Source organism: Parasteatoda tepidariorum, chromosome 8 (genome assembly GCF_043381705.1).
Source record: "Parasteatoda tepidariorum isolate YZ-2023 chromosome 8, CAS_Ptep_4.0, whole genome shotgun sequence".
In the NCBI taxonomy this organism is placed as follows: Eukaryota; Metazoa; Arthropoda; class Arachnida; order Araneae; family Theridiidae; genus Parasteatoda; species Parasteatoda tepidariorum.
In genome coordinates, this window is record NC_092211.1 from 47057482 (window position 1) to 47082559 (window position 25078).

Sequence of the window (25078 nt, forward strand, 5' to 3'; positions counted from 1 at the left end):
TATATATATATATATAATGGCTTCTTTTAAATTGTAGGTAAGTTATGCATTTACTTTTAACCACAATAAAATATTATGGATCAAATTAAGGTATTAAATACCGTAATATTTTACAGTTTATACCATGCATCATTGAATACACTACCGTTCAATAATGGGAAAGATACTTTCAGTTTTTGACATTTATATTGAATTTATGAAGAAATTCTCAAAGAATTATTTCATAACTTATAAGATATTTAGTTCTTTTGATTATTTATACCTAGTAATAAAATTTAAAGCTTTTAAAGGTTTGGGAAACCCGATAATGAATTACGAAAGAAAACATGTATTTTTGAACACTTTTTGCCGGAAAATCAAGCATTAAACTTGAATCTTGTATCGATTACTTTCAATGTTATTTTCAATATTTGCATAAAATATCATAAATCTGGTGTAAAACTTATTGCAAATCTAGACATTTTTAAAAAAATATATAAATTTCGCCCAACGGTTTTTGCTAACGCTTAAATTTGAATGGCATATGCGTCGGGATCATTGGCTAGCGCGGCTACAGAGTATCTTCTTCTTTGAATTTGTCATTTAGAATTTCAACTTCGAGGATATTGGTCATTATTCTTTACACTGAAAGCCGCGTACCGTTGCAAAGTCTGGGTGGTGATGTTACGTTAAAGAATGGTGGATTCGCCAATTTTAAATTTTTATACGTGCTGCGGCATGCTGATCTAGTTCAGTATCAATGGACTAATATGTTCTTGTATTACCTGGAATTTCTTTTAAAAGTTGATTATTGATGTTATAAACACCGCACTTTTTGGGCTGCTAATATTGCACGTTAATTGAGCCAATGCAGATATTTGTAATTTCGCGTGATGTTTGGCTCTTAAATATCTTAAATACTAACTTAGGCTCTTTAAATACTAACATTTCTGCGATTAAGAACCTGGGGTAAATACTTCGCCAAATATAGCAATAACCACCTCATCCTATGTTGGAGCATTGTAGTATCTTTTGTAAGGGCATGCAGATGTTTTGTTCTCTTTAATAACTTTGTAATAATTCAATGGCATTTAATCAGTCTAGTTAACTGACAACGTTGATTGACTTGATCATCAATGTTACTCAAGAAATAAATTTGTAGGAATTTTTTATCTGCCTCAGTCAATGATAGAAGTGGTCTGGAAAAATGGAAAATTTGTCCGTGCTTTTTGAATGATGGTATGTAATTGTCGCAGATGATATGTGTAGCATCGAATGAAGTTGGTTGGAAATACGTATTGTACCGACGTATATTCGGCAAGAAATTTTTCGATTGGCTTGCTCGAGAAAATAGCAACTTTGATAACGAATCGGTTGGAGAAAATAAGTCTGTTAGTTTCCCTTCTCCTCCAGAACATCAAATTCCAGCAGTTTCATTTTTAAATTTGGGAAGGCTATAAAACACGCTTAATTTATCCATTTTTCTAATGACGACGCTTGGATGCAGACTATATCTCATAGTAGAATCATAGTGAAATGCTATAAGATATAAAGCGTATTGACAGTGCCTGAATCGAGAAGTGAGTTCCTGATCGGTTTCCATTCATACTTCGGTTTGCTCAGATGTGTCAGACAAACGAGATTGATCAGTGTGTAGTCGTTTGGTTAGCAATCTTTTTTCCAGTTGCTTTGATGACTCAGACGAGTAAGCTTGGGCAGTGCGTAGTTTTTTGGTTACCGGTTTTCTTTCCAGTTGATCAGATGTTTCTAAAGAGCGTGTTAGAGCAGCGTGTTCTTGATTAATTTCGAAATTTCGAGATTAAAACAACGACTAACGCTTATTCAATCAGAAAATTCCATTTCGTTTCTCGTTCATTCCGCTCGAACGATTCAGCCGTAGAATGTTCTAATGTTGACAGTGGCCTTTATCGTTCTTTTAGCTATATATATATATATATATATATATAAAGGGAGAAAGAGAGAAATCCATAAATATAACACACAGACAATTTATTAAAAGAGAATCCTCACATGTAATGTATACCTAACAAAGTATTTTTGAGATAAATATATATATTGTTTTATTTCTGTTTTATCATTTAACAAATGTAACTCTTGACAGGATCCATTATACCCTATGTTTTATTGTACTTCACTTTTTTATTTGCATATATACAGGCCATTAGTTGCAAAATAAATCTTTGTTGTGTGTTGCACCACGATATGTTTCACTTATTTTCCAGTCATTTATTTCGCATAAAGAAATGCCAAGGAAATTTCTCACAAAAGAGACAATTTAGCTGGCGATCCAATGTTTTTTAGTTCTCATTTTATCCTCGGCAGCTATCATTTGCAAAACGCGTCGAGGTGCAAAAACATTTTCTATTTTATGAATACTCTTTTTATATCCTTTCTTCCAGCAAGCCATTTCGAAAAAATATAAGCAAGCGGCTTGGCAGAGCTGAACGTGAACAAATTTATTCAGCTATCTGTATGTAGATACCTTCAGGAAAAAAAATGGTAGAATTTTTACATTCGAATAAAATCTTCAAAGAAATTGTTTTGAATTCAATTTCAAATGTGCCTTTATTTCATGCTCTAATCAGATTTTCCTCCGAAAAAACTTTAAAATACTGAGTAAAATACTGGTAAAATACTAAAATAATTTATATTATATATTTATGAATTTTTTTTAAAAAAAATATATAAAAAAAATAATATTTTTACACATTTAAAAAAAGTACTTATAAGTATTTAATGTTTAGTAATGTTAGTTACATTGTGTTGCTAGGTTGATGTTGATACACCTATATGGTGCTCATGAGAAAGTGCCTCACTACACGGATGTTTTTTTATTTGTTAAAGAAATAGAATGACGAAATATTCTGCTATCTTTGACGAAATTTGTTTCCTTGAGGAGTAGACGATAGTTATTGCGTCATTTTGATGAAATCTTTGATCAGAGCATATACCAAGAAATGGTTTCGTCAAAAACGGAGAATATTTCGTGTCGTTTAAGCATCCATGTTTTACAGTGTACATTTTGACTGAGAATAAAATTAAAAATGTTTTTTTAATAAATAAATAAAGCTGCACTTTTAAGGTAGAAGCAGATTGCAGCTTTGAAATCACCGATACAGATATACACGAACTGTTAAAAAAAATCTCTTTGCAACAGAGAAAAAAATGTTCCCTATTAACAAAATAAATCCGATTTTAATCAAGCATTTGGAAATATACTAAATAGAGTTTATATCTCTTTACCTGCTCTAACATGGACTTCTCTGCTCCCGATAATTCCAGCTACATTTGAAACTTCGCAGCGATACACAGCAGCATGAACATCGGCTCTATATTCTTCTCCAAGAAAGGGTGGAAACACTAATGTCCCATCATGCCGAGCGTACCTTAATCCTGTTAGGTCTTGAATCAGTTCACCACTTGCCTTCTTCCATGTTACTAATGGGTGAGGTAAGCCATCTGCAGTGCAAGGTATAATTGTACCAGAGGAATTTGAAAACTCGACTTTAGTTGGAGGCTCTGCTACAAAACTTGGACCTCTAACAGGATGTTTTTCTGCAAAACCTGAATTGAGAACATACGTGAAATATATAGATGGTAAATAATTTAATCGAATATTAATAGTATTACTGCCCACCTTTATTATAACTGTTTTCCATTCATCTGCATTGTTTGCTCTTTATTATTGCCAATACTCAGTGTGGATGGTTTTAAGTTGCACATTTAGTGTGTCTTTGATATGGTTTGTAGGCTTCGTTATGCTTAATTTTTGCAAAGCCTCTAAAAATATGTTACTTTTTTCTCAAAAAAAAATAAGGGTCCTTTTCATGCACAATGACTTTGGCCAACTGACGAAGTCGTCGTGTATGAAAAGGGAAGCACCATTAGTTTAGTTTGAGACAATAGAAAGATTGAAATCTTTTATTTATAATCAACTCTTATAAAGAGCAAAGGACGGATAGTGTCTTAAAGGCTTCCTTTTTTAAAAGAAAAGTAAGATTACTAAATTTGAATGATGACACAATTCCATACAAGAGTGAATAGCATTTTTATTTGACAAATATCCATCCATTATCAAATCCGTAAAGTCTGAAATTGTTTCACATAAAGATAAAATCTTTCTTAAAATCTTAAAACTTAAATAAAAGTTAAAAGAGAGAGCTAATTTTACGTTAAATGACTTAATCCGTTTAGTTAAGTCTCATCTCTTACAATTTTTAAAACGTACCAAATAAGTAAGCAGAAATAAGGAATTCAGCATAAGGAATCATCCATAGGAATTCAATATAAAAAGTGAGTATATTTTGTTTCTACATTTTTTAATAAAAATTTAAAATACCTTAAATTTTAGATTTAAATTAAGTGTCTTTAAAATCGTTAATTTTCTTCATTAGAACTTACACTTTTTATTCGTTACTTCTCAAAATTATAACTTTTTATATTTACTCGTTACTTTTCGAAAGTAACTTTCGAATGTACGGTTGATTCAAAGCTCGAAATCATGTTTAACTAAGGGTTTTATGTATTTTTTCAGTACCTGACAAATAATGCAGTGTAATAAACAATTACCATGTTGGACTCTGTAGTGATTGAATGTTTTTTGCAGTGACATTTCAGAGCAGTAGCTCCGGTTTTGGTTTTAATAATTTTTATTTATTGATATTGATTAATTCATTCTAATAAAATATTATGATTATTACAAGAAAGAAATCCGAAAAGTAACTAATCAGAGAAAAAAAAGTGTGGTCGAAACTACAAGCATATGGAAAGAAATATACCATGTAACTAGCTCAATAGTAACGTCAAAAAGTTTGGTACTTTTTACGCTATGGTAGAGATTTTAGTAAATATAACAATAAAATATGTTTTTATAATATATGATAATATTTGGTAAACATGGTAAAATCTTATAAATTTATCATATCATAGAGCATGACACAAAAACTGGTTATTTGGTTAATTTTAATATTCAGTTTTGCATTTGTTTACTGAATGTGAGGTATAACTATAAATTAAAAAAAAAACAGAATTTCAGGTAAACCCTTATCACAAGAACGGAAAAATTAGCAGGTAAATGGTTTAAAAACTGTATCTTTAGGTTTTATTAATCAGAATCACATTTTTACTTTTTTACAATAAATGTCATTAGCTATAGAGTACGGCGATATAACTTTTTTTTCTCATCCGTGTGCAGTTACAACAAATTATTAACGTGATACTATAAATAAGAGTTTCATCTTGAATCAGTAGTCACTTATCTCTTATTGATTTACTTCTCTACATTTATTTTCATGAATGATGAGGTGTTTTTTTTTCTAAAATTTGAAACTTAATTTTTAAGCTGCTTAAATTTTTGCTGTGAAATTCTTTTTTAGTATCAATTGGTATAAAATTAAATCTCTGTTCCAATTTTGTTTCTTTTTTTCTTAAGAAAAAATGTTGAATACATTCATGATCTTTTGATGTAAATTTCAGTAAAATAATAATGCTAAAGCTATAAATATATTTTAAATCTATCCAATTTCGCTTTCTTCCCCATTTCATGTTTAATTTTCAAAAAAATTTTAAATTTGATTAGATATCATAAGACTTTCAAGCACTTCATAAGCTTATAGATTCTCAAATCTTTTTTTTATTTCTTAACATACCTTCCACATATATTTTTCTTCAGAAAACAAACCAAGCATTCGATTAAGTATGCCCTAAAAATTAAGATTACTGATTCTGGTATTCATGAATTTAAAATAAATATTAAATTTTAGTACAGAAGTTTAAGTATGTTATTTAAGCTTGAAAAGTATTCTATTTCAAACTTAAATTTTTCGACAATATTTGAGATATGAATTTGATATTAATAATTATTCCGTTCAAACTTTGAAAGTTAAGCTACATATGAATTAGCAATATTTCAATAAAGAAATCGCAGTCTTCTTTAGCTGTATACCACGTCAAGATCGAATATCGAATTGAAAATTAATCTGCAGTAATTTGCATATTTTATACTTTTACCTGAAATATCCTTTTTTAGTTACTGGCATAAAATATGCATTCTCTAACTTGCTTTTATATAAATGTTGTATTTTACTGAAATACATGTAAGAAAAATAACTATTAAAGTAAAATCTACAATGTCTAGTACTAGGGTAAATTCTACAAAATCTATTAATGATTATTCAAATGAACTCATTAATAATTTATAGCAGTGTGTGATGTTCTATTTTTTCAATATTCCTTACGGAATTAACTTACAAAACTTCAATAAAATTGATAATATATCAAAATAAAAAAATACCATAAATACCATTTTTTCTTTTAGGGTTTTATGAATGGAGTTAAATTTATGTGTAGTTTGTTTATTGTAAAGGTAAATTATGTCAAAATGCATATTTGTGAAGAAAAACAAATACAAAAATTCAGTAATTGCTACTTATGTCATGGAAAAATTTTGGAGTTACTTATGTAATGAAGTTAAGTATAATGAAAAATTAAAAATATTTATAAGGTAACTTCTACATTGCGCATAAACAATGGAGCTCTCTTGAACGGCACACCTTTGATCTAATGATCGGATTTTCGCGCACTAGGATTTAATATTAATGATTCACGAGGCTGGAATAAAATATTAAAATTAATTAGCAAAGGCATTATTTTAAATTAAATAAGATACAAAAATGCATTATCTTTCAAAAAATAATAATTTTTCTTATCAATTTTTAAAAAAACAATTATGCATATAAATTTTGATTTCTCATAAACTATTCCGCCAATTGCTTCCAGATTTCGTATTTTGCCCTAGAAAATTATATTATTTAAAATGATGTCTTCTAATTCATAAATGTTTCGGTTATTATTAAATAAAATAACAAAAATCATAATAATAAAAAAAAATTATGGAATCGTCATCGATCTGTAATTTTCGAGATATTAAAAAGCAAGCAAAAAGTATCATTATCATTCAGAGGTAATCATACTCGATATGTATGTTTACAATCCTTATCAAAACCAATGAAAAAATAATTATCGGAAACTAATATATAATAAAAACAATATCGACCCACATCAAAATAAAAAACATCTTACTTATTTTTTGGAATAGTGCGTAGTCATTAAGAATTTAAGATGATACTGTTAACTGCTTAAATATTTCCTATTATTTTCCAGACTTCAAAAATTCCAGTATTATTTCTTTCTGGATAACTGATTGTTGAGAGCTTTAATCAAAATTTTCAATATGGTTTCATACAGGTTTAAAAATTTCCAGTATTGGGCAACTGGTTTTAAAGTTTTCTTTTACCGGATTTTACCTTTCGGTTATAACCAAGTTTTAACTTTTCAGTATTGCTATACTGGTTCTGGTATCTTTTTTACTGGCTTTTGATACTGATATTTAAATTTTTGTTTCTAATTTCGTTGCCACTCATGCATTCATTAGATGACCTCTATAGTGATTGAATGTTGTTTTGCAACGAACTTGTGAGAAAAGGTTAGAATTTCACAGATAAAATTTTAATAGTAATAATAATTATAAAAAATTGACCGTAGGTATCATATTTAATAAAATACTCTTCAGCTAGTGAAAATAACTCAGTCGAGAAAATTCTGATAATTTCAAATCTTTTTGATGCAGTCAATTATTTTCTCAAGAAATTCAAATAACGTTTATTTTTAATCATTAAACTGTTATTTTCTCCTGTACATCATTTTCTTCATTTATTTTAAAGTATAATAATATTCTCAGAAGAGCCAATTCTCAATATGGTGTTGTTGTTTTTTTTTCTTCTGAAGTTTAGAACTGTTAATGAGAATCAAGCGATATTCTGCCAATAAATTAAATTTTTAATTTCAAAATAATGCTATCAATTTTTTTTATAATTGATCAGAAAAGTTGAATATATTCTTTGGTTCTCAGCGTAGAATTCAATAAAATGCTAACATAAAAAAAGTTTAAGTGTTTCAATTGGATTTAGTCGTGGTTCTGTTCTCTTTTCTTTTTAATGCTTTCACTGAATCCTATCAGTGCTTACGTTACAAATAAACAATTCATATTCACATATGCGCTATTTACATAAGAACTGATACGATTTTTTTCACATACACATTTATTTCATAACCCCGGAGAGTAAATAGCTGATTTAAATAAGTATAAATTAAAAATAAAGTTGTGCATTTCTAATCTTGACAATTTTAGTTTTAAGTTAATAACAATACATTTTTGAATGCTCGAATTATAAATGTCGACTCAAAGTCTTAATTAAATTCAAGACAATATGTGATATGTACTGATGAAATTAATAATAGCTTCTTACTATGTTAAGATATGTGACTAAAATAAGCCAACCATGGAACAAAAGACATTCTTTCAAGGCATTATGACATTTTGAGTACGTATAGCGAATCTGAAAATTAATCATCAGTCTCCTTAAATAGTACACATAAAACAATCCTTGCTTTATTAATAATAAAGTGTATGCATATTATTAAATAAATTTAAATATTAATAGAATTGTAAAAGCAAAATAAGCGTCATAGCAAAAGCAATGAATATCCAACTATATTACTCACTCTTCTAAATTTTTAAAGCCTAATAAGCAATTTATATTGTAATGTTCGGTTTGATTCACCTTTATTTCAAAAATATTTCAGAATGCTAAAATAAATTCAAATAATAAGAAAAAAATTAATCCTTCTCTTTTACTTATGTTTTTAAAAATGAAGATTAATTTAATGCATTATTTAAGCTTCAGTTAGTTTATTATATGCTTTTAAGAGCATATCTATCCTTTTAAGGCTCTTATTTAATCGAAAATGGTAATTTAATGATCCATAATGCACTCTACTTAGGATCGAAAATTTCTCATTTTTCAATTCAATTGCAGTGGTTCATTTCTAGGTTAAGATAAAAAAAAATCTATTTAAAATATTATTTTAAAATTCATACATTGCCATAGTAACATTTTGAAAATGAAAGCTTTCATTAAAATGATGTATTTAAAATAAACTCGCATAGTTTCAATACTTTAATTCATTTGGATAAGTAATATCCGTAATTATTCGATTCATCATTTCGAATTAAACCAGGTTTATTAAATTATTGTTTTTAATCATCTATTTGTTCAAGAGGAACACAACTATATCTGTGCATCCATGTATTGAAATAAAATGTTAAAATATGTGGGCATTATAAAGTGAACGTGATCTGTGATTTGAAAGATTCATAGAATGTTCTGTGGTCAAAAAAATTATATAAGGAAAAGCACATTGTGATTAAAATTATGCAGTTATTAAAATTTTACCATTTACTGGGATTTTATTACTAAGTTCGTATTGCAATCAATATCACTAACATTATAACAAGTAGATATTAGACTAATCTTAATTGCCTTCTGGTGCCAATTTGATCCCTCATTCAAAAATAAATGATTTTTTTTGCTGAATTTGGTTAAAGATACAATATGCAAGAGTATTTAAATATTAAATTTTCCCCGTTGTTTTTCTTATTAACATGACAGTATAAAAGATTTGTGTAATACTGTATTACAGAAATTTTTTTTCACCGAAGTAAGAGAAAATTCGACAGTCACATGAAATCAAACAAAAATTACGAATAGAGATTAGCACATAAAATTTTTCAAGTTGAGTTCCGTCATTAGTTAAACCTTAACGCGCACGAATACAGAAACCGCATGACGTGAATAAGACAAAAAACATTCTCAAATTGGTTTCTAGAATTTTTCATGACTATCAGAAGTTCTGCTTGGTGATGTTTAAAAGGATGTTTATTTTTAAGAGACAGAATCTATCTATTACGGGATATCTGATGAGCAAAGAAATAATACATAGCTATTCAACAAATGCAAACATGAATTCATTATGTGTGATTAGGATGACAAAGGATTCTTTGAAGACAATCCAAGCATTGAGGGCAGCAATGTCAAGAAACGTTTGCCATCTACCAATTTAGCACCTTGAATAATAATTCCTACTCTAAGAAAAAAAAGTGCGGTCAAAACTATCTGAATAGGGTAAGATTTGAAATATTTCTGGTTCTATAGAAACACCAAAACATTCAGTAATTTTTACCGAAGTGCTCTGGCTATGATTTTGGTAAAATTAACAGTGAAATATGTTTTCTTAACATGAGATAAAATTCAGTATATGTGATAAAATTTGAACATTTTATTAGGATCCCGTGGAGCATGGCGTGAAAACCTTTTATTTGGTTTTAATTTACTTTTCAGTTTTGTATTTTTTAATTAAATGTGTGGTACTAAGGATTGTAATTTTTAAAACCACAATTTTTGGTAAACCGTTTCCTGATGAACATAAAAATTTCCACATAAAAGGTTCTCGAATATCATATGTTTTGGTTTTTATTACCAGCCACGTATTTTTCCTGTACCTACCAGAAATGCTATTACTATACCATTGGATATTTTTTCTGGAATTTCTTTTCAATCTAGCATCTAGTATGCTGCCTATGCTACATTTTGTACTATTTTAAAACGTTACAGCTTCCACTCTATACTGTAATCAGCAAACACATTTGTGTAATTACTATTTAAGTTTATGGCATTTTTATTTTATTTTTCACCTACATAGTAAGTTTTCTGTTCTCATTTCGCAGTGTGAAAGATAAACGTCACGGCGAAGAAGAAAGAATTAAAATAGAAGGGCATTTTCTCATGTCCATACATACTATCTCACAAATTAGAGTTTAAGTTCACACTCAAAAAAATCATCTGCAAGTTTTTTAGAGTTATTAAAAATAAGTCAGTAGTTCTGCTATGCCCAGAGTTTAGGTTTAATTCCATAATTAGAGCAATGCACTTTTTAAAAAAATTTATAACTCAGTTGGCCTTTTTTAAACTTGTACAAATAAAGATGTTCAACCAATTTTTTTTTAAACTATATTCAGTTGGGAAAAAATCTTAGTTACGTTGCTTGTGTAGAGCGATAAATTTGTATTTTGATCTACATGACAATAACCGTTAATCAACAGTTTTTTCCTGTAAATGATTCAAAGAAATATAACCGTTTAGAATCAGCATACCCTTGGTTTCAGGGGCAATAACGAATTCGTAATAAAAAAATACATCAACTATGTTATTTTAGGCATTGAATCTAAGATACTATACAGTTTAATGGAAAATATTGCGTGATATTTATTTTAACATGTTGGTTTCTAATCTCTGTTCTATAAACCATCTTTACTAAAATTGCTGTTTTTAAAATTAGAAAACAAATATGAAGCTTCAGAAATTAACATTTTTCTTATGAGGGCCAAAATGGACTCATTTGGTTGATTTAAGTATTTCTTTGATTATTTAATTCAGAAAACAACAGAAAGACATTCGAAACAGCTTACGTGGAGAAAAATTAGGAAAAGTGAAAAAAAATACTATGGTTTTGCTGTTTACGTATATTTTTTTAAATAGCATAAGAAATCCTAATGAATCATCAAAAAGACTCCAATGTCGCTGGTAAAACGATAACTCAAAGTAGGTTTTGACGAATCACATCCAAATTATGAACTAACACTTAGTGAACTTCCACATTGCAATGTAAATATTATTGTTAGAGGTTTATGATAGTTCGTTATAAATCAATACAATATTATTTCGATTAAAAAATTAGTAAAAAGGCAGTCTTATAATTGGATCAAAAAATGCATAAGAAAATAATATCACATTTGATATAAACCTGACATAAACTACCCTTTATTCTCCAAATAATAAATTTAATTTTGATAATTTGCGGTTTGTTTGAAGCATTTCGCATTAGTGTGTTGAAATATATGATGATGTATTCGTAGAAATATTCTCATTAAGGTAATCCCGAAATTTTCCTACAGTCAGCATAGTATCTGTTAAAACAAATTATGATGGTTAAATTTTCTTTTTTCGATGACGTTTGATTACGTTAAACAATTTCTTGCAGCCTAGTCATTATCAAAATCTCTGAGTAAAAGAGGGTACAAACCAATTTTGCTTGGCTTTTTTATGATGTAACTAGTAAAACTACTACACGAATGGTCAAACCCCAAGTATATTACTTAAAATATACTTGGATAATACATCACCAAGGTAAATGTTTTCATTTTTCTGTAAACAAACTGTAATGAAATGATTTTCTTATCAGCTTTAACCCTTTTCCGTCTTGGTATGTGTGAGATTTATTCTCTAAATAAAAGTAAAGTAAAGTTATATTTACTAAAACTAACTCAGCTTCATGTTTCGATGCACCAATCTGCCCCAGTGCGAAGATTGAAATCAGGACTTGAAACCGTCTTCGAGATTCAACAAGTTAGAAGAAAGCCAAAATTCACGATGAAATTTGCCTCTAGAAACGTCCAATACTACAATCATTTGGAATTACTTATTTACAAATTAAAATATTTTTGCTTATTTTTTTGCACTTAATGTGAGAATGCATTTCTTAAATTAAATTGAAAGATTATTTTGTGTTTGGCTTCGCAATAGTCCGAGCACTTATTTTTTTAAAAATCCTGGTTGACCAGGAGGAAATTTAAAACATCAGAGACTGAGAAGTGAGTAAGTGATTTGACTTTGAACTGCATTTTTTTAGATTTATCATTATTTTCGTTATGAAAAAACCCTAAATCTTCATGAAAAATTGACAGTGAACTAACTAACTTACCCTACTCGTACATCCAAGGGTGAACACTCCCAAAATTGTTAAATTAAGGGATCAGGTTGCGTCCACCTGTTTCCTTATCTCGATGTTATTCGCACAAATACTCTGTAAAAAATGCTGGATCAAATTATGATAAATAGATCCGACTGTCAGGGTGCCAGTGCACTTTACCGTAAAATCTATTGTGGTATATGTTGCGGAACAAAACACTGATATACCGTAATAATTTTCGCAAAATCACTGAATCACTCTTATTAAATAAATCTTACAGTAAATTTTACGGTATACTATACCGCTGCAAATATAAGCTGCAAAAAAATGTAAAAAAAATTTCACCCAAAATGCCGGTAACTTATACTATAATTTGATCCGAAATTTTTTACAGTGATAATATTATAACTTATTAAAGATTTATGACTTAACATTTAGTGTAATTATAATATTTATAAAATTTTATAATATATTATCTTACAGTTTAAAAATAAGATTTATAGAACTTTCAACATTGCATTTCTAAATCTTTTTATACATGATAGATAGTGAAGTGTTTGGCGACTTTTGCCTTCTTATATTATATAAATAAATAAATTTGACTTACTTTCAGCAAATCCATAAAGGAACAAAATGTTAAAGATGGGGTGGAGGAGCATGACTCGCTTTGCCCTCTGCTGAACACACAATAAAGATTTCGGGAGCATTCCGGACACATTAAGATCACTTTTCGCAAAAGAGTAGATTTAGTATTCTTTCCACAGCTCAGGAAATATCAAACAAAGCCCCTACAAAAGATTAAGCATCCAGATCACGTACAGGAATAGTCTTTTCTTTAAGCTCTTCTTCCACAAAAAAAGAATAGGTGGTCAATAGAATGCCGTGTCAAAAAAAGTCAAGTATTGCTTGGCTGAAATCAGACGTGAAGGATCGAAAAGTAGGAAAAAGATTTAATTTCTTTCGTTCGAAAAGTTGTTTCGCTTTTTTTGAGGCTGGGAATTTTTAACTTCTGATTTCATTAGGTATACAAATGACTGGAATAGCAGTACAACGTAAGATATTTCCTTAATTACTTTTGAATACGTGTTTAATGCTTACATTATAATTAGTTTATTTCTGAATACAAATTTGAGAGCAAGTTTTTGAAAAGTTGCTACATTTTTTTCACTGTCGTGAATATTTTTTTTTACCGTTTGATTTCATTAGATATGCAAATGACTTCAATAAATATACAATGCACGTTATTTTTTTTTTCGTTTAATATTTACTTTTCGAATAACTTTTCAATGTTTATAGATTGTAATTATTTTTTTAAAATTAACGGTACTAGAAAAAACATGCTCGATTTTTTTTTACAATTTTATTTTCGCTAGAATTTTTTAAAATTTCTGATGCCGTTATGTATGCAAATGATTTGAATGATAATACAATGCAAAATACTCCTTTCATTTTTTGTATAACAAGTTAAAGCTTATAATGTGATTACGCTTTTTAAACAGCAAACAGAAAGTGAAATCATAAAAAAAATTATACTTACTGCACTTTTAAACTCTGAAAGTTTTTAGCTAATAATTTTATACAATATACAACTGTACTTGACTGTATAATGTACAATACTGTTTCATATTTTTTTTCACTATATAGTCTTAAACTATAAAACTAATATAATATTATTCTTTTCTGAATAGTGAATTGAAAGTAAATGTAACAAAAATTCCATATGAAATGGAAAGAAAATGTAACAAAAAACACTTTTTTTACTAGAAAGTTCTGATTTCATTAGATTTACGAATGACTATAATAGACTAGAATAATAGCACAACATCAGGTACTTTTCTCATTTTCTTTTTATTTATTTTTAACAGATTATTGATTAGATTGTAATTAATTCTTCTCTAAATCACAAAGAGAAAAATAAATGCTCACTACTGTAAAATAAAAATCCATTTTCGAGAATCTTAAAGATATCTCTGTTTATTTTAAAATATTAGTATCCTCCAAATTACAAGGACATTTTAAAATGACTGAGATTTAACTTAAGTATTAAAGTAATACTAATTAAAGTCTTGGAGATATATAAGTTTATCTTAGTAAACACATCATTTCTTTTAATAACTACCCAGATTTTAAATTAATATCTAAGCTCAATAAAGCATAGAACAAAACATAATTTTGTAAAATAAATAGTTCGAAAATTAATTTTCTACATGACTTAAATTAAAACACATTGAAAATAAAATCAGCTTTGTAGTTTATTTTACAGAGAATAAGAAATGTTGCGTTTCATTGATTCTAATTTGCTCCAAAGTTATTTGTATTTAAAGCAAGGAAATAAATTGCAAAATATTATAAGAGCATACTAAAAGATTAAATCACAAAGAATCTGGAAAAATGATAAATAATTGTTAGATCAGACACTTTAATTATTTTTAATAATACCTTTATTCCTCAGTTGATAACGTAAAAATAAAAATTCATGTATCACTATTTATAATAATTAAATAAGTGTTGAAGTACTTAGTTAAATAATAATTATAATCCTTTTATACAGAATAATGTGTCAGAAAGTAACAATGGTGTGCTTATAAAGAATAATTTAAGAATTACATTCTATTGTAAAAGCTAAATTTTATTCATATTTTGCGTATTTCACGATTTAAAATTACAGATGTTAAAATATTTCTTTTACTTACAATGATAGTAAAATAAATGGTATTTGATACTTTTTGAAATGTATAGAGAGTTTTGAAATAATAAAGAGTAATTTCTATTGAGTAATTAAAATTTTTAAATGCAAGCTGTTTGCAATAAATATCTTAAGCTTTGATTAATAACTTCAAAACGCAATAACCTTTTAGGATTCAATGCGTGCAGTTATAGTTTACTAAAAAAAATGCAAAACTTCCTTCATTGCCAAAAGATTAGACTAGCAAGTGTTCTAATATAAATTGAATAGATTGAAAATTAAATTTTAAATAATTAGAAAAAGCAACCAATTAAAGTTAAATTATAATTTAAAAATTTTCTACCAAAATTTTTCTTCCATTTGAATATATAATCATTACTTGATTTGCTACAAACTTTCATCTGGCACATATACATGGTAATTAAAAAACTGTGATTAAATTTGCAAAACAAAAAGAACAAAATATCATAAAGAAACACGTGGTTGCAAACGCTATATGGAGCTACAGAAAGTTGTTGCAAACTACATTTCATTCATGAGGTAAATAAGTAAAAAAATTCCACAAATTTCCTTTTGATGGTGTTACCACAAATCTGCTCCAATTTGCTGGAACAGATGGGGGTGTCCGAGATGCATCTGATAAATTTGACGAGATGACATAAGTCCACACAACGTTGATGTTACCCGTGTCTCCATAACTTTGTTTCTAGGTAAAACTTTGGGCCTTCATGTAGTTTTTGGATGTAAATACAAAAGAAAACGAATAAAAACAAAATGGTGTTGAATGATGTTTATGTATTACCTTTTCTGTATCGCACGTGTTTCCGAAACTTCAGTCAAGGCTTTGGAGTTTTCAGTCTTTGTAATGGTCGTAAATATGTAATATGCGGGGAAACACACACTGAGACAAAAGTATGATCAAAACTAAGGGAATAGGGAAACATGCACTATGTTTCTGGCTCTATGGGAACTCTAAAAATCGCGGTCTTTTTTACCGAAGACCTTTAGTGATAAAAAATGTCTTTTCTTAATAATTAAAAGATTTTTCAATGATTTCATAATTAATGATTATCTATTTTTTAATGATTGATCAATTTGTAAAAATGATTTTTTTTCAAAAATTGATACTAAAATAATGTTTTTAAACTGAGCTTAAAGTTCGTTAAATTTGGAAAAATTTTGTAACTTCATTAGGATACTTTACAGCATGGCATAAAATCACTTTATTTGGTTAAGTTCAGTTTTTAGTTCTGTATTTTTCACTTAATGTGTGGTAATACGAACTATAATTTTAAAAGCGGAATTTTCGGTATACCGTTACAATAGGAACAAAAATATACCAAATGAATTTCTTGAATACCGCATATTTTAGTTAACATAACCAGAAATATTATTACATTTCGACAAGAAATGTCATTACTATATAGTACGATAATTTTAGCAGAGCATTTTCGACCTGAAGCAAATTGATTCTTAAAATGTCTTTTATATACAACTTGTAAGGTTGCTGATAACGTATGTTATTTTTTATATGTTGATATGTTATTTTTTTATTTCAATTTATAAGTCTCCTGAACATTTCATTAAATTACATTGGAACGGATACCTTTAAAATGACTGTATTTTTCGAATGAAAACATCCATTTTTGTTCAAAGGGGCAAAATTTGAATTAATGTACCAGTGAACCTATCAAGCAAGAAAATTTATTATTTGAAATTATTTTAATTTTAAATTGAATGCAAAGAAATAGTTTTGTGAAAATAGGTATTTTGTGTAATATAACACTGAGGAACAATTTTGTTTTTGATTTCTGTTGCTTGAGATTTCGTAAGAAATCTTAGATACTTTCATATCGCTGGCTTAAGGTCTGCAATCAATTTTCCTCTCAATCTACTGTTTTTTAGATGAAATTTTTAATCTATTTCTATTCGAATGCACCTGTTTAAAAACGATGTGCATAGCAGTCGCCAAGCAAATATTGCGACAAACTTAGGTCGTATCACGAGGATTAAGATGTCATAGAAACCCTTACTCGGAAATGTCTTTATACGAAATTAAAGATGTGTTTCTATAATGTACTGCTTCTCTTGCGCTTCTGAACAGTTCAAAGTTATAACCTGCTTCTTAGTGTACTTCTGAACAGTTCATAAAAGGAAAACGACCATAGTCATGCACGACGACATTTTCGGGTATGGGTTCCTATTTGATTTTAATCCTCATGATGCGCCCTAACTCACACATAGCTGCTTGTTAGTTAAATTTTTTAATAATATTTAAATTCCTATTAAGCTTTCATCTCTTAAGCTTGAATTTGAACTTCAAAAATACAGTGAAAATGAATTAATTTAAATCTAAGACATTATAATAGAATTAGCTTACTCGGAATTCTCACGCATAACGAGTATTATTTTCCCTTCCAAAAATACCAATGTGTTGTTGGCATGCTATTTCTTATCCCCAGAAGAAATCATGAATTAGTCGAGACATTGCAGTTGTCAGTGAATTGAATTTATTTATAGAATGATTTGATGTCTTTTGTTAAAATAGGTATGCATGTTTTTAATTGAGAAATTAGGATAATTTCAGTGCATGATCTGTTATCTTCCGTTAAAATAGGTATGCATATTGTTAATTGAGCAATAATTACATTTTATTTTTTAAATCTATGTGAACTGTGTTAAGTGATTTTAACCAGCATAATTTTTTATCCGTTTCCGCTTTATTAAACCTTGTTCGATTTCGCTTTTATGTTATCTCTGTGTCTTACCTTTTTTTGATTAGCAAGCTTGTTTTATTTTAAAAAAGAAGTGTGCATGTAATTCATAATCAAGGATACTTGCTTTGTGTCGTGGAAATACCTTTACTGGCACTTGTGTGATTCTTACTTTGATATAATTATAGATTTTAACGCCACTGCATGCAAAATGTGGTGGAGGCAAGCACAAAATATTGTAATAGAATATTCTTAGTGTTGCGGAACACTTAGTGGCATACCACTTTTGTGTAAAGTAAAAACCTGGTTGTTACTGCAGACAAATCAGAACAATGGTAAGATAGTTAACTTTAAAATACTACAAGATGGGATAATCTACAAAATTAAAACCCCATGCAAGGTTCTATCGAATACTAGCTCATACAAGTAAGGGGAAATTTATCAAGGATTCAACCCCTTGCTTGATTTTTTGTGCTTAACTGCGGACGCCACAGCATAGCTTGCAGTGGCGACGCGTGCACACTATTTGGTCTACTAATGCGTCGCCATTGCTTGTGTTGCTATGGCGAGCACTGCTGTTTAATAATTTGAAAATAATATTTTTCTTGATTTATTAAACATCATCGGTCACCGTAGCAACTCATATAATAATGACGGGTGTGCGTTGTATGTTCTTGAACAAAATATAAATGAAATTCATTAAAATTGGATAAAATTTTACCGCTAGAGAATTTTAATGAGTGTCCCTCTGTCCGCTTGGTGTTTTTGAAAACTTTTGTTTTCGATTGCATAAAGCCTAGTAATTTTATAATTCATTTGTCAGTATTAAACATCAAACAGATTGCTTTCAGTTTTATTCTATTTAGCCACTTTCTTTTTAGCAATCTATTACAACTAAGTTATTTAACTAGCGAAGTCATTTGAACACCTATTTGACACTGTATTGTCAGTGAAACAAAAGATGAGGGCAATGTTATTTAATGCAAAAAATAAATTTAAAAGCAGGCACTTGTGCAAATTTTAATATTTAAATTCGGATGGAAAAAAAGTTCATTAATCTGTGTAATGAATACTACTATATAATACTTTCGAAAATAGATTGTTGGTTGATTTATCTATATGTGCGTAGCATTTATTTTAAAAGTTTAAAAATTTTATTTAAAAAAAACGTAAAAATATTTATTTTAAATTTCGAAAAATAATATTCAATAGACAAAAAAATGACTTTGTCTAAATTTAAATTATAATAAATTTTTATTTCCACAGATTTTTATTTAAAAAGAATATTTCTTTAAAATACGTAAAACTTATATCTTGTTAATATAACTGTTTTACCTTTACTTAGTTTACGACAAAATCGGTTCCGCAAGTTAAGCTCCCTTAGTGAGTAAACGACAAAATCACCTCAGTTTAAAGAAATTGGAATATAATATAATACTACGAATATCATCGGTTCAACATCGATTTCTTTATAAGAAAAGCTTACGATGTAAAAGTCAGTCACCCTTCTTGCGTGACCATGATAAATGCTTTATCAACTGCAATAGAAAAAAAGAATTCTTAATGCAGCGGTGCTTTGTTTCATCGTTTTTGAATACAAAAATATATTAAAACCTTGCAGGGAAAACAGGGTGATCTCGACCTGCTTTGTAGAGGGCATTGCTACCGAATGTATAGTGGGAGAATAAAAATAATATTTACCTTGAATAATTTTAAAAACCCGTGAATAGCCTATTTTGCTTTACTCTGCATAACTTCACGCGGTGACATCATATATTCTAAATAATTAATGCACCAATGCAAAATCAGACATAAAATAATTTTTTCTCTAATAAGCTTTTCTTATTTTTTCAATGGCTTTAGATTCCTTACTCTTAAAATATAGGGGAAAGCGGTAGCTGGGGAATAAGGTCTCCGTCAATTATCAAGAAAACGATCCAAAGTTTGGACACCTTATTGTTAATTTTATTTCGTGCGCATTTCGCTACTTATCAAGATTTTTTAAGCGAATAAAAGATAACCTGTATTTTAATAATTGTTTATTATGTTTTATTATTTTATTTAATTTTCGTCTAAACAATTTTGTATCATAGCGTAAAAATATACATAATTTAAAAGAAAGTAATTTTATATGGAAAAATATAAAATATGTACAAAATAGATTTAAGGTTTGAGAAATAAACTTTTAAAAATGTTGTACATTTGAAATTCAATTTGGATACAACTTTTAAAAATTCGTTATTTCAAGCACTATTCGACCGATTTCGTTTAAATTTTGCATAATGATATTTGAAACTGCATTAGTTATTTCGTTGTAATATTTGATATATTTCTAAATTTCTATTATCTATAATTCTAAATGTTTTCGATTGTTTTATGTAGAATAACAAAAAAAATAAATAGCTGTTAAATTTAATTTTTTGTCCAGTCATTTTTTAAAAATGAATTTTATTGTTTCATGCAAAAAAATTTCACTTTATTTGAAAAGTTCGCAAGATATAGTGAAATACACGGAGAGAAAAATTAAAATTTAGAAGTCTAACTTTAGCTACCTTTAACCAACCATATTACTATTTTTTAAATTAATATTCATTATGACTGAAACACCAAAAGTTCCCACTTTATTTAAATACAAAATGATCTTTAACAGATCTTTGAGTTAACTCCTTGAGTTTTTTTTCTAATTTTAATAAAAAAATAAGATAGTTTTAAACTGAAAAGTTTGTGTCTAAATTTATTATTCTACTCAGTGTTTAATGGAAAACAATACATAATTTTCAAGACAATATAATAAACGATAATATTTTTAAAATATTAATGCATTAAAAGCTTTTTCTCTTTTTAAACATTTTAAAAAATGAGTATAATATGAAATTCGGGACTATAAAATTGCTTCTCTTTCATCCCATCGTAAAGAAAATAATTCCTGATTCTCGGAAAACTGATATTGAAGCTTTCACTGAAATCTTCTTTATTTTTTTCTTGGAAATATATCTAAAACCTTCTTTAAAAGAGAGATACATTACATATTTTCGCCGAAAAAAATCGTTTAATATGCGAATTTAAGTAGCCAAGCCGAGATGTAGTATTGTATAGCATATTTTTTCGATATTAACATCTGTGCATAAAATAAATATTGAAAGTAAATTGATGATGTCGTTTCAGGAAATTGCTTGGAGATACATCTTGTATTTAAAATTAGTTTATTTCAGTTTGGTTGTGATATTTTGGAATTCAGATTGGAAAAAAAAATATAAGTTTTTGTTGCTGAAAATGTTGACTGTTCTTTGAGTGAAAAGAACAAAGTGCTGACAATTAGAAAAGCCAAAATTTCTTGAAAAGCATTTTCTTGAAAAAATTTGAATACGAAAGTATTGACATCTGCGCAGAGAAATTTGAAAATATGTAGTGGCTGTTATTTCCAGGATGCTAAAACAGATAAAGAACGTGATAGTGTCAAATGATCTACCATTTTGTAAAAGAAAATTATGAATAAAAGTCATTAATTTTTCGTCTTTTCCTTCAAATACGCAGCGTGATTTTTCACAGATATTATTTTTGCACTCGCTATAAAAAGATTCGAATAAAATTATGGCGTAAAGTACCGGCACTTTGAATGCATCATTTATATACTCAGTTTTGCCGCAAAACTCCTTTTTACAGTGAAATATTACACTGTAAATTTTGCAGTAATATTTATTTAATTGTTCTGATTCAATGATTTTAGAGATTTATCATTGTGTCATGTTTCTTGTTCCGTTACATGTTCTGGTGAAAATGAATTTAAGTGCCGGTACTTTTAACCGTAAGATGATCCAAAATTTTTAACAGTGTGGTATATAAATTAGAATAAAATAAAAAATAAAAAAATAATTATTCCTTTTGTATTCTTTTCTGTACAGGGGAAGTAAGTCATTTAGAACTCACTTTACTTAGTTAAAATTATACATAGATACGTATGTATTAATGTTACTTTCAACGATATTTTGTTTCTAACAAGAGAAAGCACTTAAACCAATCAAATAAATTATTTTTATTCTGGAAATTTTAGGACATTAAAATTCCGAATATATATATATATATGTATATATATTAGAAAATGGCAGATTTTATTTTCAAATGACATACGCACTATTACATGAACTATATGAATCACTATATATCATGTAACTTCGTATGATATGGACAACTCCAAAAACTTGTCGAATCCACTAAGAGTGTTTGCCTATGTTTTATTTTATATTCATTATATTCGGCAATTAAGGGAAATTTTAGTTTAAAAACGAAATTACAAAATTAAAACATGAAAAACATTACGTATTTTTTTCGCAAGAATGAACGTATTTTCTTGTAATAAAGAAATATTTACCGCAATCATCTTCTTATATTTCTTTTTTCATTAAATCAAGAATGAGTGTATTTTTGAGTATTAATAAAATATTTACAATAGTCATTTTGTTACATTTATTTCAATTAAATCAATTGATGACGTGTAAGAGTTTGTGTTAAACGTTAGTAACAAAAAAAAATTGGGAAAAAAAGAACATTAATTTCCCTGAAATGGTTCTCAGTGATATTATTATCTAGGGATAAACCTTTATGACTGAAATAAACATATCCTATATTTTCTGTTAACTTAAAGTATGTTTTAAAATTTTTTTATTGAAATTCAAGAAAATGGATTGTGCTTTTACATTGAACTATAGCTCAGTTACGCTTAAAAAATCGTCAAACTAAAGTTCTTGAACCATTGTTGGATAAGGGACTTTTATTAACCTGTCATATTTATAGAAACTATAGCTCATCAACTAGTATCAAACACAACAGTCTGACACTGAGAAAAAAATATGGTTAAATCTACTAGGATAAGATAAAATTTAGCGTGTTTCTTCGGGAGCACTTAAAAGCTCGGAAACTTTCTCGAAGTGCTTTGGTAATGATTTAGATAGATATTTCATCAAACTATGGTTTTACGAAATGATAAAAATCGGTAAATGTGGTAAAATTTGGTAATTTCAGCATAATACTTCTAAAGTGGGTTTAAAAAAAATTTTTTTTGGTAAATTTTATTTGTACTAAATGTGAAACAGTAAGAAATATAATTTGGAAAACCAAAATTCACCCTGTCATTATTGAAATTTGTCTTTTACCCTGTCCAAAACCTTTTCCTCATGAACGGAAAAAATATCAAGACAAATATTTTTAATACCGTATATATTGTTCACATTAACCAAAATTACGCTGCTGTTTTTTTCCCCTTTTCTTTAAAAAAAAATGTAATCTCCATGCATGTTTGGTTATTTTTTCCAGAATTTTTTTCTCCGAGCATGTATAAAGTTCCATTGCTATAAATATTGATTTTCATTTCAATACAACAAATATTAATAGAAAAATAAAAAACAACATAATAAATTATTTTTACTCTTTATACTCTATACTGTATTATATCAAATTCTAATATACCTAATCTAGCCTAAGAATTAATATTTATAATACACTTAAAATAAATTGTAGTGGGAAGCTAATGAAAAGAAGGATAGTTTTACTGAACATTTAAGACAAATCTAATTTAAATGTGAAAATTAAAACTAAATTTCATAAACATGAACACGTGTAACTTATGCTTAAGAATTTCTTACTTGCTTTTCTTTATTTATCTTCTGAGAATGAGAAACCCTTTGTGTTGATATTAAATCTGAAACTTTTCATGAGAAATGTTAGTCCACATAATCCAAGTTTAAATTTTCATGCACAGTCCATAAGTAGAAGAGAATTTTGTTTTATTTTTTGTTTTGTATATATATTAACTATTTATTTCATTCCGTAATTATTATATTGTATTGCAATTATTTATCTGTATCGTATTGAGGAAATTAAATACTCATAAATATTTTTGTCAAATCCAAGTACTTTTTTTTTCTAGAATCAAAGATTGCAGTAAATTTTTACGAAACAACACAGACAAGAATAACGTCAACCATGAAACATGCGTAACTTTACAAGATTCGTTTAGAATATTTCATCTCATATCCTTGCTTCTGATCTTTGCAAGAACTAAAAGCAACTCTACCTCACTTCGAAATTCGCTCTTACACTTCTCTTTCCCGTTAAACTCATGACGTCACTAAACTTGTCGAGCATGCGCAGTTTTGCAGTCTCTTAGGATGAGCATGTTTAAAACATTTGATGAGATAAGATCCTGACACGCTTCCAGCGGAAGCAAATAGTTTTATGACAGAATTTATTTCAGAATATATTTTTCAGCATTTTAGGCTTATATGTCTTTACTTTTATATTTTTTTTTTATTTTTTTTTTTATTTCCGATATTCATATGGTTTACATGAAATGAAATACACTTTATTAAAATAAAAATGTCAAAATTTTTAAATATAACGTAAAACAAAGTTTATCTGGCGAAGAAAATATTTAAATAAAATTATTTCTGTTGATGTGTTTAATAAGCTTAAAATTTTCCACTAATATTTGATATTCCTCCTTCGTAGAAAAACCTAAAACAAACTCATATTTTTAATTAATAATGTCTATTTATTTATTATATAACCAAGTTATTTTATAAAGTGATAGGTAATTGTCTTTCAATATAATCAGCATAAGTAGTATTTATACTCATGAATTTATGATATTTCTGCAATATTTTTTTATTGAATATCTTGTATCTTAGATATAATACATTAAAGGTACTTGGTGTAATCAAATTCATTTTTCCTGATTTATGAAAAAAAAAGGATTAAGTCTTAAATTTGAAAAATTTCATAAGTACATCTTATAAAATATACATGAACTTTTTTATGATGTATGATTCTATTAGCTAATTAAAACCACTTTAAAAATTTTGCTGTAATTAAAAAATGAAATTTTTCATGTAAACATCTTCTCCGAACAATAAAAAATTAAGTACAAAATAAATGCATTAAAATACTTGCTAAAATTAATTACTTTTTAAATATTTAAAATCTTTAAAATACTACCTATAAATTTTTAAAATATTCTGCAATTTCAAGCGGCAGGATA

The 25078-nt window shown here is 27.7% G+C and overlaps 1 protein-coding gene across 1 annotated transcript in view; it reads right to left on the reverse strand.

The window, feature by feature from the left end:
- LOC107448584 (cell adhesion molecule Dscam1) overlaps window positions 1-24116 on the reverse strand; it is a 106882-nt gene extending 82766 nt beyond the window's left edge. Inside the window, exons 1-3 of the mRNA XM_021146874.3 lie at window positions 23685-24116; window positions 13253-13433; window positions 3244-3564 (exon numbers count right to left, since the gene is read on the reverse strand). Coding sequence (XP_021002533.3) covers window positions 3244-3564; window positions 13253-13352 — 421 coding nt within the window. The 5' untranslated portion in view covers window positions 13353-13433; window positions 23685-24116. The remainder of the gene's footprint in view (window positions 1-3243; window positions 3565-13252; window positions 13434-23684) is intronic.
- Between the last annotated feature and the right edge of the window lie 962 nt (window positions 24117-25078).